The sequence below is a fragment of the Protopterus annectens genome, chromosome 4.part1 (genome assembly GCF_019279795.1).
Source record: "Protopterus annectens isolate FY-2018-M chromosome 4.part1, PAN1.0, whole genome shotgun sequence".
NCBI lineage: Eukaryota > Metazoa > Chordata > Ceratodontiformes > Protopteridae > Protopterus > Protopterus annectens.
This window is the reverse complement of record NC_056734.1, coordinates 771,791,031-771,805,782: the sequence shown is the minus strand read 5'-3', so window position 1 is coordinate 771,805,782 and position 14,752 is coordinate 771,791,031. Positions and strand designations below refer to the sequence as shown.

Genomic DNA, 14,752 nt, shown 5'->3' with positions numbered 1-14,752 from the left:
CCTTCATATACACAAGGAAAAAAACGCAAATGTGTTGGTGTGTTGGCCCAATGAATAGCTTAGTGCCACAGAAGCATATGAATGAGATGGAACTGTGTATGAGGCAAAGTCACTGTTTGCTATAGGATATGAATATACATTCAGCCTTTACATGAATAAATAATTATAGGAAGAATGGAATTTTATAATACAACAACCCCTTCTAGCCAATATTATGATAAATTGTATCCTCACTTCTGCAAAGCCCCTTGAAGGGTACACACACGTCTTAAAAAGCAAACTTAACTGCTGAAGGGATTTTACTTCAGCATTTAACAAAAAACAACAGGGTGGACAGCAATTTGCTTTCTTACACTTGATGGTGGATATGGGGCAAAAATTATTGCAGAAGATTGCAAATTCTTCTTACAAAGGTTGGAGGCTACCAATACTCTTAGCCTGGACAAACCCTCTCCTTGGGGAAGTTTGAGGCAAGAGACAGCATGCACACCTGCATGGCCTTGGTCTTAGTGACAGTGTCCCTAACATGAGGCAGAAAAATTTACACTTCCCCCAGGCCCAAACAGATCCCCAATTTACTGCTAATGACTGTGCATCCCACTAATTCTCCCTTGCAGTTATGTGCCAGGTAACCCGGTGCACCACATGGGTAGAGACTGACAAATAAGGTACTACAGAGTGGTGCTGGCGAGCGAGGAAATGCACTGACTTCCCAGCTAAAAGACATCAAAGTATGTCACAAAGTGGGTCATACTGGTAAGCACACAAATTTCCCCACATTTTAAACCTCAGAAATTAGATTTAAACTCCAGAACTACATTAATGCTGTCTTTGTTATAGTCCATCTGGGCAAATCCAATTTTAGTGGTGGCATGGGGGAGTGCAAGTATAACACTTAAAGTCTACTTGCACAACACAAATTAGAATAAAACTACTCCACTAATCTAGGTTACAAAAGACGAAAACGATGCTTTACTGGCTAAGAAACATCACAGAAGAGGTATAGGGATCAGTGTACACATAATATACCAAAACAGAAACTTCTATACAGCAGCAACAAACTACTGCATATAGCTTTGCAAACAAAACAACTACTTCAAAAGCTATCAACTCTCATATCCTAAATCATATTGGTTATACCTGAAAAATCAAAAACTTAGATTTTAGAACTTACATTCCACACTGTCAATATGCTCAGCACTTCAGTAACTATTTAAAAAAAATAAACTCTGCAACCAGCCAATTTTCCCGTGATACAACATTCCCCCTCCCCCTTAATCACCCTCATCTTTAAAAGACAAACCACTAACAAAATGCATGCATTTATTCATGCAGGGTCACAGGGCAGTCGCAGCAATTCCCATTATTCAAATGGCACAAAGTGCCAACAGATCACGTGATGCATACTCATTCTTAGAAAGCATACACATCTGTTAACAATTTTAAAATGACCGCTAATTCATCTAAAATGCATCTTTAGAATGTAGGAGGAAATTAAGACACCCGTCAAAGCCCACATGGACATTAAGAGGATACTGACCATTTTTTAGAAACACTACATGGTCTCGAATGGCCCTTAAACAAAATCATTATTAGACCATAACAAACTAACTTGTGCCTTCGCCAACATCTTCTAAAGGTTCTAAACTTATAATTCAGCACCATGTTATCAAACCTTCACATCTATTGCATCATGAGTTATTCACCATCAGTCACAGCAGAATCTATTCAATGTATTAAAAGGTAAAAATATACCACAAATAAGTTAAAACTTGTAAAATGCATCATAACTATTTCATAAAAAGTTATTCAAAACTCTATGGAAAGTGTCAAATTTAAATATAAACCAAGCTTACTTTTGCAATAAAACTTCAAAAGTATCATGATTACATTTATAAAATTTAACAAATTTTAATAAAGTATATGATAAAGGTTTTTTTTTCTGAAAAAAAGATCAGTTCAGGTCATGCGTCTTATTTCTTATACATCACAGTTGCTCTAAATACATTCCCTAACAGGTTTTTCATCTTGTCCCACAGATTACAAATTACATGGACACCCAAAACTGTACACTACTGCCTTGATGTTACAGTTCAGAATGCTAACAGAAAACATTTATAACCATTATATTTAGAAACAGGATCAAAATTTCCATGTACTATATTCTTTACATTACTCACTCAAACAGTGGGAAAAATCTACATGTACCACTCTATCCATAATACTCAAAATTATTGCATGAGATTTTTAAAGTAAAATTTAAATTCATATCCAACACTTCATCTGAGGAAGTGCTATTCCAATGATTATCTCTACCACATATTATGTGGGAATGTAATGAGTTTACAGATTTTAAAAACTCTGTACAGAGTACTTTGTCAGAAATGTCTAGGGGAGCAAATGGGTGTAACTAAAGCATTTCTTCATTCTTTACAGCTACCCCAAGAACCCCTTGTCCTTCATTGCATCTAAAAGCTTCTCCTACTGCCTCCCCTGGGCTATCACTGTTCCAAGGCTGGGACTGATTCAGAACCAAATGGCATCCTGCAGGTTGTGCCACTGACTGCTTCCCTCAGATTTTTTTTCCATTAATGGCCTATCCCTTGTTATCCCTCCTCCTCTACATTTGACTGCTACATTCAAGGGCTACTTCCCTCTGTGGATCATGCTCCCCTCCCACACACACACACACGGAATATCTAGACAAATGTCCATCCTCCTTGCTAGTGCCTCAGATGGAGAGCTACTAATCAAAACCAGGTCACCTGGGCCACAGTTAGGATTTTTTAGCCTTCTATGCCATGGCACTAGCCAAAAAAATATAACTTTTTTTCTGGAATATCGGATCAGATTCACCTAGACATAGTAAGGCCTTACTAACTTTAATACTATTAGCTGCCAAAAAGTAATTACTAGAAAATGGAAATCGAAATCTGAACTATTTATAATTGAATTACTGATGTGGGAACTTTAGAAAAGGGAAGGAGCACATACATGGAATAAGATAAGAATACATGGAATTTGTGGGAACATATGCAGAATAATGTTCAGGAAGAGGAGTGAGGTTTACAAGAAGGCAGGAATCAAGCAATTTATGTAATGTTGGGGTAAATGATAATTATTTAAACAAACATGCATAACAAATGAAAATGAAACCTTGTAGTTTTCTGCAATGTAAGAATTTTGCAAAGGTGTACAACAAATCTTAGAAATAAATCTGTAGAAAACTGATAAGCAATCCAGAAACAACAAAATCAGTACTGCGCTTCGTCTCAAGTTTGATCCTGTACACTTGTCTCACTGTCATACACTTCACTGAAGAAAGACTAAGAGGTGTGCTAGTTTCAAGCTTGTGATTGTCACAAAAATTAAAAACCTTTAAGTGGTCCTTCTGTCACATGAAGTAACTGCTCATTTTAATGTTACGCTTAACATGCCAGACTGTCTTGTCAATGAACTACAGTGAGTTTACTGCTATAAAAGTACCCTTACGCAAGGCACTGATACAACCCTGCACCAGCAGATTACATTAACACTTAAGCAGCAACAAAAATCTAAAAGAATCATGTTACCGAAATGAATTCTAACTATCAATTTGCTGGCCAATATAATGTCCCTCAATATGCTCCAAAGAGACCAACTTTTAAGACATAATTCCCCTCCATAGCAAATTAAATTTGAAGCATATTCTAGCTCTTAACATTTAATATCCAGACAAATAGCAAGTAAAATAGTAAGCAAGGAGTGTGTTTCAGTTCAACAAGCAGTTTTAGCAGGTCTGTGCAATGCAGAAGACCACATTACCACATAATGGTGTTTAATGTTTTGAAAATGCCACTATTTTAAGACTCCTTCCCTAAAATTAGTCTCATTCTGCAAGTATAGAGTACTGTTTAGTGGCTCATACAAAAGCAAATAGGATGCAAAAGTCTTTCTCACACAAAGCTGAAAGGTAGCAAATGACCTGACTAAAATGGAATTTGTCAAACATTTGCTATTCTTCAGAGCGATAAGACTTTTTTTTGGCACATTTGGCCTGCGTGTCTCGTAGCAGGGATCTTAGAAATCAAGGGGAGGAAAGTGTAGGGTTTGATAAGATAAGAAACCTGGAGATGTGTCATACTCTAGTTACCCCACTGTTAATTTAGGATTGTACCTGTAACTGAAGAAGCATTTGATGCCTTCTTGTTAAAAGCAGCAATATGCAGTCAACCAGTAAAAAGTTCAGTTAAGAAAAAGGATACGTTTTTCTATGAAGAAACAGGCACTTGGTGTTAAATTCAGTTTGTTATTTAAATGTAAAAAAAAATCTGAGTAAACACACACAAAGTAATATTTCTAACAGACGGTGTCCATTTTAGTGTGGAAAAAAAAAACGCATCAAGAAGTATCATGTTGACAGTGAAACAAAGTACTTAAAAACGCAGTTTCTGTACAGCTGCTAATTACTTCATATGGTATACATCAACAATTTTCCCTACAATTTGAAAATGTTCTGAGATAGAATTGTTGGCAAGTTAACTTCCTGGTTGGTTTTCATCAGTGTCATATCCTACACAACTGTTCAGAATTTACTACAAATCATAACTAGGTTATCCAAACACCAAAACTAATGCATACTATTCAAATAATAAGTTAAAAGAAAAAAAATAAAGAACATTTTCTCACCAGTCGAGTCGAATCTGGTATCCACAGCTGTTTCCATCACCACAACTCTCCGCTCTTTCTGCGGCTACTCTTTCTGCAACCTGATGTTAAAAATGAGGCAACACTTTATAAACTAAAACTTAATGCGTTAAATGTCTAAGTCATGACACATACTAAAGGATGCTGAACTTCTAGAAAGAAAAAAAGTAAAGATTGCACAGAAATGTAAAAAAAATCAGGACTTCAGCATTTGTGCTCCTGCAGACAATCATATGACTGAATGACTCCCGAGTCTCTTCTTCTAACTTGCGTGTATCTTTCAATACTTTTCTTAGTAATGATTTACTTTGAACATACTCTACCTATTGCCTGAATGACTACATTGTTTTCTCTAGGCTACATGCAAAATGGGATATATACTGCACTTACCTCAACATAAGGTTTCCTTTAAGTTCACCTATTCTGATTATTTGCAGTTGTTTACTGGGATTTTGCAGGTGGGCATACACTGCCCTTCTTAAGCAGGAGGCCCTGGGAGAAAAGTTCCAAGCAATAACATAGTTTCTTCTTCCACTCACTGTAAAGCCTCAAAAAAAAAAGCAAATGCACAGCACAACGCAATTTCATCTTCCAGTTTCCTAGTGCACAGTTTCAAACAATACAAAATAGTCCCATTATTTCATATTCCTACTTGCAAGCCAAATAACTTATTCCCAGGGCCCTGGGAGAAAAGCTCCAAACAGTGCTAGCAAAGCAATACCTTAGTTTCTTCTTCCACTGACTGTAAAGCCTCAAAAAAGCAAAAACACAGTATAACACAATTTCATCTTCCAGTTTCCTAGTGCACAGTTTCAAATACAAAACAGTCCCACTATTTCATATTCCTACTTGCAAGCCAAATAACTTATTCCCAGCCAGCGCCACAAACATGACAGACTTGCAACTCAGTTCCCCACCCTGTCATTTTCTTCCTTCTCAGACTCACCTTCTAAAGGTATGCCATAAATTCCTTCAGCATCCTCATTCAACTGCTTCTCTCTCAGTCACATACTCCTAATGAAAGCAGTCCAAAAGAAATTCAACCCTACTCCTGCCCACAACCTTTACCCCAGCCATATCACTTTCTTCATAAACCACAGAAGTCAAACTCTCTCCAACACAAAACCCACCTCTTCCTAAACCAGCACACTTTCCCCAATTCATTCGCTACTCACTTAATCTGACCACACCCATTCCCACAATTCTCTGACCAAATTCACCTTAGTCATATTCCTACCATTACTAAAGAGTTAACACTGGGCCTAATCCAGATCTGTACAGTAACTTTTCTACAGTTGACCTAAACTCAGCTTCCACATGCTGAGCTCCAATAACAGGGTCAGGAAAAACTACAGCAAATGTTTTCTCACTCTTTAAAAACAAACACAAACGTAGCTGCTGTTACGAATCTTTGCTTAAAAATACTATCCAACATTTCTTTCAAGGCTATTATTATGTATTTAATGCCAGACCAGGAGAGAACAGGTGGGGGTGCACTCTGTTTCCATAAAACACATCTAAACATTACTACTGTGTCCTAAACTAATACTACACCTGATGGCTAATCCAACTGGCTACTAGTAAAATACACACCAAAGAAATATCACTTTACATTCCCACAGCTGCTCCTTTATGCCTCAAGCCATAAATTCCAGACCTTTTTCATATCACTATTTATACTTTCAAAATTTCCAGTCAATCGTCAAGGACCAACAAAAATCATATCCCTTACTTTCAGACTGTCATTATGTCACTGAGAACCTACCCGGGCTAATTTTTGCATTTCAACATGCTTGCAGATCCAAAAATAACTAACCAGCCCAACATTTCCATTATTTGCATATACCCATTTTGTGACCACTGCCCCAACTGCTATCAACATCAAGCTAAAACACTTCCAAAGACTTGTCACATACAGACCATAATCAATAGAACATCTCCAAACAGAAATCACACATCAGTACTGCCCCTCCAAAAGTCAGACACCGACACCAAACATCACTGTCTCCATATACAAAATAATTTCTTCCCAGTAGTAAAGACATTTCAAACAAAAATAGACTCTTCCCTGACGTCAGTGCACCAGGGATATACAAGATGCAGCCAACGCCACTTTCTTCAGTTTTTCTTGCCCCAGATGTCACGTGCCCCCAAAAGGGTAGGCTAAAAACATTGCTTACAAAAAGCATGCACAAAATAAACATTACCTTCATCTACAAGCAAATACACCACATATGTTGTATAGAATAGAGAGGTTCAGATAGTTTGCCTGGCAGGAATTGAGCTTGTAGGTGCACTTGGTTGCTCAAGGCTGTGTTCCACAAAGCCATGGCTAGTCTGCAGAGTGGATAGGAATGTGTACCCCCTGCTTGTTTATTTACCACATAACTGTGGTGTTGTCTGTCTTTACCAACAGTTGTCCTGGAAGAATAAGGCCTTTGATGGCTGTCAGAGCATTCTGTAACAGCTAACACTTCTTTTTGATTGATATGCAGGTCATCTGCTTTGGGTTCCAGTTGCCTTGATTGCACTGCCCTGCCATGTGAGCCCCCCATGTATAGTCTGATGCGTCTGTTGTTAGGGTTTGGGCGGCAAGGGGTAGAGTGAAACAGTCCCTTGTTGTGGTTGCAGGTCTCTGCCCACCAAAGGAACTCTGCCCTTAGCCACGGAATTATAGGAATTACTGTTTCCAGGTCCTGAGAATGTTGACACCATAGACATTTTTGATACCATTGAAGTTTCCTCATACGCAGTCTTGCAAGGGGTATAGATAGGTATAAGAGATATACAGAATGCAAGAGGTCATGAACCCCAGAGCTTGCAGTATTTTCCTTGCAGATAGCTGGGTTTTTGTGGTCAGTGGGTTTTTGTGGTCAGTAGTTTGAAGTAAGTTCTCAAATAAATTTGTTTCGCTGGAGTGAGGAATGCCATCTGGGAAGTTGTGTTCAAGCTTGCTCCCAGGAATACAATCTGTTGGCAGGGTACTAGGTGTGATTTCTTTTCATTGATGGTGTACCCCAGTGAAGTTAAAAGTCTCTTTACAAATGCCAGGTGCTGTAGTAGCAAGTCCTGACTTTCCACCTGAATCAGGCAATCGTGCAAGTATGGGTAAATCTGAATACTTCTCTTCCTGCAAAAAGCAATGGCTGGAGCTAGGCACTTTGTGAATACCCTGGGTGCAGTAGATAAGCTAAAGGGAAGTGCAAATAACTGATAGTACATAGAGCCTGCCCTGAAGCAAAGGTATTTCCTGCAAGATTCCCTTATGGGGATGTGCAGGTAAGCTTCTTTTAAGTCTAGGGTTGCCAGCCAGGCATCCTTGGCTAGCATAGGAAGCAGCTGTTGGAGAGTTAGCATTTTGAATTTTGGAACCACCAGAAAGGTGTTGAGAATAGATAAATCCAGGATAGGACACCAGAAGTCTTCTTTTTTGGGAACCAGGAACAGTCTTGAATAAAAGCCTTGTCCCCTTTGTTCTGCTGGGACATGTTTAATAGCCTTGATGCTGAGGAGAGAAAATACTTGCTTTTGGGCCTCCGCCCACTGGTTTGGGGGGAGGTCAAGCCATCCATTTAGGGTTGGGAGTGAGTGGAAGTGGAATCTGTATCCTAGGGAAACAATGTTTAAAACCCATTTGTCTTGGGTAATGTATTCCCAGCTTTTTGCATACAGGGCGAGTTTTCCTCCTAAAGGTGCAAGTACTTGAGCAAGGCTTGGGGGAGTTTAGGAGAAGTCATTGTGCAAGTTTACCATAGGGGGTGGCTTACTACGCTCTGTTTTGGACATGGGAGCACCCCACTGCTTAGATCTGTGCATAACCTGAGACTGAAGTTTTGGGGGTCTGCTGCCCCTGGGTTTGGACTGAGAAGGCCTGGAAGGGACAGGAAAGGACCAGTTCTTTAAAGGCCAATGCCTACTGAATCTAGGTGGCTGTACTTTTAAGAAATCTTAAACAGTTTGCATAGATATAGCTTTCTCCTCCATCTTTTTGAGAACAACTTCTGCTTTATTGCCAAATAGGCGCTCTTGGTTTAAGGGTGCATCCAGTAATTTTGCTTTGACATGATCTGGCAAGTTTTGTTCCTTAAGCCAAGCATTCCTTCTAAGAACAGACTCCGTGACAACTGCCCTACAAGATGCTTCTAAAGCATCAAAACCACACTGCAAAGTATGTTTACCAACTTGGTCAGCAGAATGCATTAACTCTTGTAAATCTTTGTGTTCTGCACAGTCAGAAATCAACATCATTTTCTGTTTAATTAGCTCCATAATATGCTGCTGATACTTTAACATATGAAACTGGCAATTTAAAGCCCTAATGGCCAGAGTAGCAGAGATGTATACCTTCTTACCCCATCTACATAAAGCCCTAGAATCCCTGTCAGAAGGGGTAGGATTCTTGGCAGTTGTAGCCTTAATGCCTTTTGGTCCTTGGGAAATGGTCTCTGGATCCGCAGTAGGATTCTTCGAAAGGAATTTGTGAGAGTCAGGTACTCTATAGCACCTGTCAGGTTTCCTGGGAGCTGGAGGAAATGTATCCGGAGTAAGGCTGGATTCCAAGAAAAAGTACAGTTGTGTACACTTACCATAAATGTAGATGTTCGAGTGTATTCACCTTTGCAGTCATTACATTTGGGTTATCTGCCTGCAGGTAGCCCTCAGTCAGCCTGAATATCAAAGTCTTGGATCCCTACACGTTGGATGCTGTCTCTTCTTCCATGACGTCAGGTAGTCAGGGGTATAAAACATGCAGCCGACGCCATTACATCAGTTTTTCTTGCCTCAGATGTCAGGTGCCCCCATAATGTGAAGCAATTATATATTAGGTTACACCTCCAACAAAAAGCAAATACACCAGAAAGCTGAAATACATTAAACAAGAAGAAAAGTATAGCCAAGAGAAGTCAGGAGGCTGGAGGGAGGGTAACCAGGACTGCAACAGTGAATACACTCTAACATCTACATTTATTGTAAGTATACACAACTGTACTATGTTCTTCGTGTTTCACTGTTGCAGTCATTACATTTGGGTTGATTCCTACAGCTAAGGAAGGGAGGAGGACGTTAGAGAGCATTAAGACCAGCTATTAAGCCCTGCAAGACTGTAGTGGCAAAACCAGCTCTGGATTTAGACAAAATAGGTATGTGGTAATGCTTGGTGAAGGTATGTATAGCGCTCCAGGTAGCAGCTTCTAGTATGTCCCTGGTAGGGACACCTCTGAGAAAGGCTGTAGAGGTAGCTGCAGCCCTGGTGGAATGTGATCCTATCCCATGTGGGGTAGGTTTTCCATGGTGCTTATAACAGAAATGAATGTAATGGGCTATCCACTTAGAAATGCATTCCCCTCTGCCCCTGCAGCAAAGCCAACTAGCAGCTGTTCAGATTTTCTGAGAGGCTTAGTCCTGTCCAAGCAAAATCTAAGTTCTCTGTGCACGTCCAAAGAGTGCAGTATTCGTTCTCCTTTGTTCTGTGGATTAGGGAAAAAAGTAAGCAAATGAATGGACTGATTAAGGGCCACACTAGACACCAACTTGGGCATAAAGGAAGGATTGGCCCTGAGGGACACCCTGTCTGCATGGAAGATGGACTCCACTGCCATGAGGGCCTGTAACTCAGACACTCTTCTTGCTGAAGTGATGGCTAGAAGGAAGGCTGTTTTCCAATAAAGGAATTTCAACTCTGCAGTTGCAGCTGGTTCAAAAGGAGGTAGAGTGAGCTTTTCCAATACAATGTTAAGGTCCCAGGCTGGAGTAGGGACTTCTCCTGGGTAGTCTTAAATTTTAGGCCGCTCTGAGGAATTGCTTTAGCAGGAGAGAAGAGGGGTGGTTCAGTATTATAATGTGCTGAAATGGCAGAGGCATGAATTTTAATTGATGAGAAGGAAAGGCCCTTGTGGAGCACCACTGTTAAGTACTGAAGAATATGCAGTGAGCTGGGCACCGTTGTGTCCATCCCCTGAATATGGCTCCAGGAACAGTATCTTTTCCACTTTTCAGCATAGGATGTTCTAGTACTAGGCCTCCTTGCCTCCAGAATAACATCTAGCACCTGCTTACTGAGGGATGCTATTGGAGAGCTCATGGAATTAGCCAGGCTGCAAGGTTCAGGGATTGAAGCTGAGGGTGCAGAATCTGGCCCTCCTGCTAGGACAGCAGGGAAGGGGTCTGAGGCAGGCGTCATGGTTCCAGCAGTGACATACTGCACAAGAGGGGGTACCAGTGCTGGCGTGGCCAGTCTGGTGCAATCGGTATTGTCCTTGGTTTGTCCTGTTTGATCTTTAGCAGAACTTTTAAGAGGAGAGGCAGAGGGGGAAAGGCATAAACTGAGAGGCTTTCTAAACTGAGTGGCTGTCCCAGGTAAAGGACAGGGCATCCATTTTCCAAGCTTGACTGTGGGGAGTTCTTGTGCAGAATTTGTCCAATTGGTAGTTCTGGGGGAGGCAAACGGGTCCATCTCTGGAGTCCCCCCCATTTGTTCTTCAAGAGGTTGAATATTTTTGATTCAAGTTTCCATTCGTGTGGGTCCATGAGATTTCTGTACAGCTAACATTTCTGACTCGTGTTCCATTTGCCCTGAATGCACTGCCCTGCCAAGTGAGCCCCCCATGCATAGTCTGATGTGTCTGTAGTCAGGGTTTGGGCGGCAGGGGGTAGATTGAAAGGGAGCCCCTTGTTGAGGTGACAGGCCTCTGTCCACCAAAGGAACTCTGTCTTTACACAAGGAATGGTAGGAATCACTGATTCCAGGTCCTGAGAATGTTGACACCATAGGCTTTTTAGATACCATTGTAGTTTCCTCATGTGCAGTCTTGCATATGGAAATTAGTAGAATGCAAGAGGCCATGATCCCCAGGGCTTGCAGAATTTTCCTTGCAGATAGCTGGGTCTTTGTGGCCAACAGTTTGAAGTAGGTTGTCAAATAAACTTGTTTCTCTGGTGTAAGGTAAGCCATCTGGGAAGTTGTGTTCAAGCTTGCTCCCAGGAATACAATCTGTTGGCAGGGTACTAGATGAGATTTATTTTCGTTTATGGTGTACCCCAGCAAAGTTAGAAGTTTCTTTACAAATGCCAGATGTTTTAATAGCATGTCCTGGCTTTCTGCCTGAATCAGACAATCGTTCGGGTATGGGTATATTTGAATACTTCTCCACCTGCAAAATGCAATGGTTGGAGCTCGACACTTTCTGAATACCCTGGGCGCAGTAGATAAGCCAAAGGGAAGTGCAGAGAACTGATAGTGCATGGAGTCTGCTATGAAGCGTAGGTATTTCCTGCAAGATTCTCTTATTGGAATGTGCAGGTAAGCTTCCTTTTAAGGTTGCCAACCAGGCAAAGATTCACAGATTAGTACTAAGCTAACTGCCCTTGCGAGCCATTTTAAGATTAGCCAATTATCCCTTGTGAGACTCAAACCCTGCACCTTGTGTTTGTAAGACAAACACCTTAGCCATTAGGCCACCCTCCCAACCATCTTTGCCTAGGATAGGAAGCAGCTGTTGAAGTGTTAGCATTTTGAATTTTGGGATTACCAAAAAGATGTTTAGAATAGAGAGGTCCAGGACAGGATGCCATGAGCTGTCTTTTCTGGGTACCAGGAAAAGTCTTGAGTAAAACCTTGTCCCCTTTCTTCTGCTGCGACAGGCTGAACAGCCCTGATACTTAGAAGAAAGAGAACCTGCTGTTGAGCCTCTGCCCAGTGATTTGGGGGTAGGTCTGGACAACCATTTGGGGTTAATAAGGTGTGGAAGTGGAATCTGTATTCTTGGAAAACTATATTCAAAACCCATTTGTCCTGGGTAATGAGTTCCCAGTTTTTTGCATGCAGGGAGAGCTTTCCTCCTAAGGGAGCAGGCAGTTGAGCAGGGCTTGGAAAGGTTAAGGTTTAGTCATTGTGCCATTTTTCCATAGGAGGGTGTCTTACTACTTCCAGCTTTGGAAGTGGGAGCCCCCCACTGCTTAGGCCTGTGTGTAGCCTGAGACTGTAACCTAGGTGGCCTGATGTTCCTGGGTTTGGACTGAGAAGGCCTGGAAGAGACTGGAAAGGACCAATTTTTAGAAGGCCAATGCCTACTAAATCTGGGAGGCTGTACTTGCAGGAAATCTTTAACAGTTTGCATAGATTTAGCTTTTTCCTCCATCTTTTTAAGGACTTCTTCTGCTCTGTTGCCAAATAGGCGGTCTTGGTTTAAGGGAGCATCCAATAATTTAGCTTTAACATGATCTGGCAAGTTTTGCTCCTTAAGCCAAGCACCTTCTAAGTACAAACCCAGAGACAGCAACCCTGCAAGATGCTTCTAAAGAGTCAAAGCCACATATTTACCAACTTGTTCAGCAGAATGCATTAAATCCTCTAATTCTTTATGTTCAGCACAGTCAAGAATCAACATCATTTTCTATTTAAGTAGTCCCATAACATGCTGCTGATACTATAACATATGAAACTGGCAATTTAAGGCCCTAATGGCCAAAGTTGCAGAAGTGTATACCTTCTTACCCCATCTGTCCAAAGCCCTAGAATCTCTATCAGAGTGGGTAGTGTTTTTGACAGCAGTAGCCTTAATGCCCTTTGGTCCTTGGGAAATGGTCACTGGATCCGCAGAGGAACTTGTGAGAGTCAGGTACTCTAATACCAGTCAGGTTTTCTGGGAGCTGGAGGTAAAGTGTCTGGGGACAGGCTAGATTCCAAGAAGGCATCATCAACAATGTCCAGAACAGGAGGTATGGCTAAAAGGCTGTGTTGAGGGAGGAGTAAGAATTCTCTAAGCCTCTTTTTGGAATCAGTGTAATCCTGGCTTTCCCAGTGGAAATGCTCCCTAAGAGTAAGCAAGGTTTCGCCAAAAGAAAAATCTTCTGGAGGAGAAGCAGAGGCAATGGAATCTTCTGCATCAGAATCCTCATAGGTAGATAAGGGCAAACCCTGGTAATCAGAAGAAACAGAGAATTCAGAATCCCGATCAGAAGAATCAGAAGGAAAATCAGTTCTAGGTCTCTTAGAGGGGGGGAAGGCTGGCTTCCCCTAATTAAAGTAATAAGGTCTTCAGCCATTCTAAGCATTTGTTTTTTAGGCATATGGGCCTGAACATGTGGTTTGGACGTCGGTTTTCTAAGCGTGGGTCGAGTTTTAGGGCTGGATAAAGAAGATGGCGTCAGTTTAAAATGAAAATCTGTAGGCCTGAATAAACACTCCGAAGCTGTTGCCTGCACAGCGGCTCCGGACCCATCCAAGGTAGAGACATCCGCAGGTTCCATAGTGGAAGAAGCATCTCGCGGCATACTGGACTCCGAATGAGTCTCAGTAGAAGCCTGTGAATCTGAAGTAGCGGGTATCAGGGGCTGCAAAAGCGCCTCACTGAGTACCAGCAAACTGGCGACTAGCTTAACGGAAGCACTGTCGGCAGTTTTGGACCTATGCAGTCAGTCTCTGTCTTTATCCTTATGTTTTTTCGGAATATCGGTAGTGAGATGGCTTACAGAAGCCATTTCTGGATAGTTAAACAGAGTACCAAAATAATTTGCTGTGAAAATAGACCACAGACGAATAGTCCGGGGGTTGAATAAGGCACAAAACCGACAGTGAAGGATGTCGTGGTATGGGCCTAAGCAAGGAATGCAGTACGAATGAAAATATTCATGAGGTATTTCCTTTCCACAGGTAAGACAATTGTTAACTTTTACTGACATCGGTTAAGAGCAAGAAAAAGAATCCCCAACAGGGTACTTAGCTTTTTTCCAAGACTTCGGTTCTGAAACTCGAAAACGAAAATTTCAGGAGTCGGCCGATCGGCATTTGCGAACTGCTTCTGCTTCGGGCACCGCATGGCAAGAAAGACTGATGTAATGGCATCGGCTGCATGTTTTATACCCCTGACGACCTGACGCCATGGAAGAAGAGAGAGCATCCAATGCAGGAATCCAAGACTTTGATATTCAGGCCGGCTGAAGGCTACCTGCAGGCAGATAACCCAAATGCAATGACTACAACAGTGAAACATGAAAAAAGTACAGTTTTGTACCTACCATAAATGTAGATGTCCGATAGGAATGCATCTGCAGTCCTTACAAATGG

General features: G+C 41.4%; 1 protein-coding gene across 1 annotated transcript in view; it reads right to left on the bottom strand.

The window, feature by feature from the left end:
• Nucleotides 1–14,752, bottom strand: part of DHX36 (DEAH-box helicase 36) — a gene marked incomplete in the record, with an annotated part of 1,900,459 nt that overhangs the window by 1,654,440 nt on the left and 231,267 nt on the right. The window contains 1 exon segment of the mRNA XM_044070516.1: nt 4,669–4,748. Within this exon segment, the coding sequence (XP_043926451.1) occupies nt 4,669–4,748 (80 nt within the window).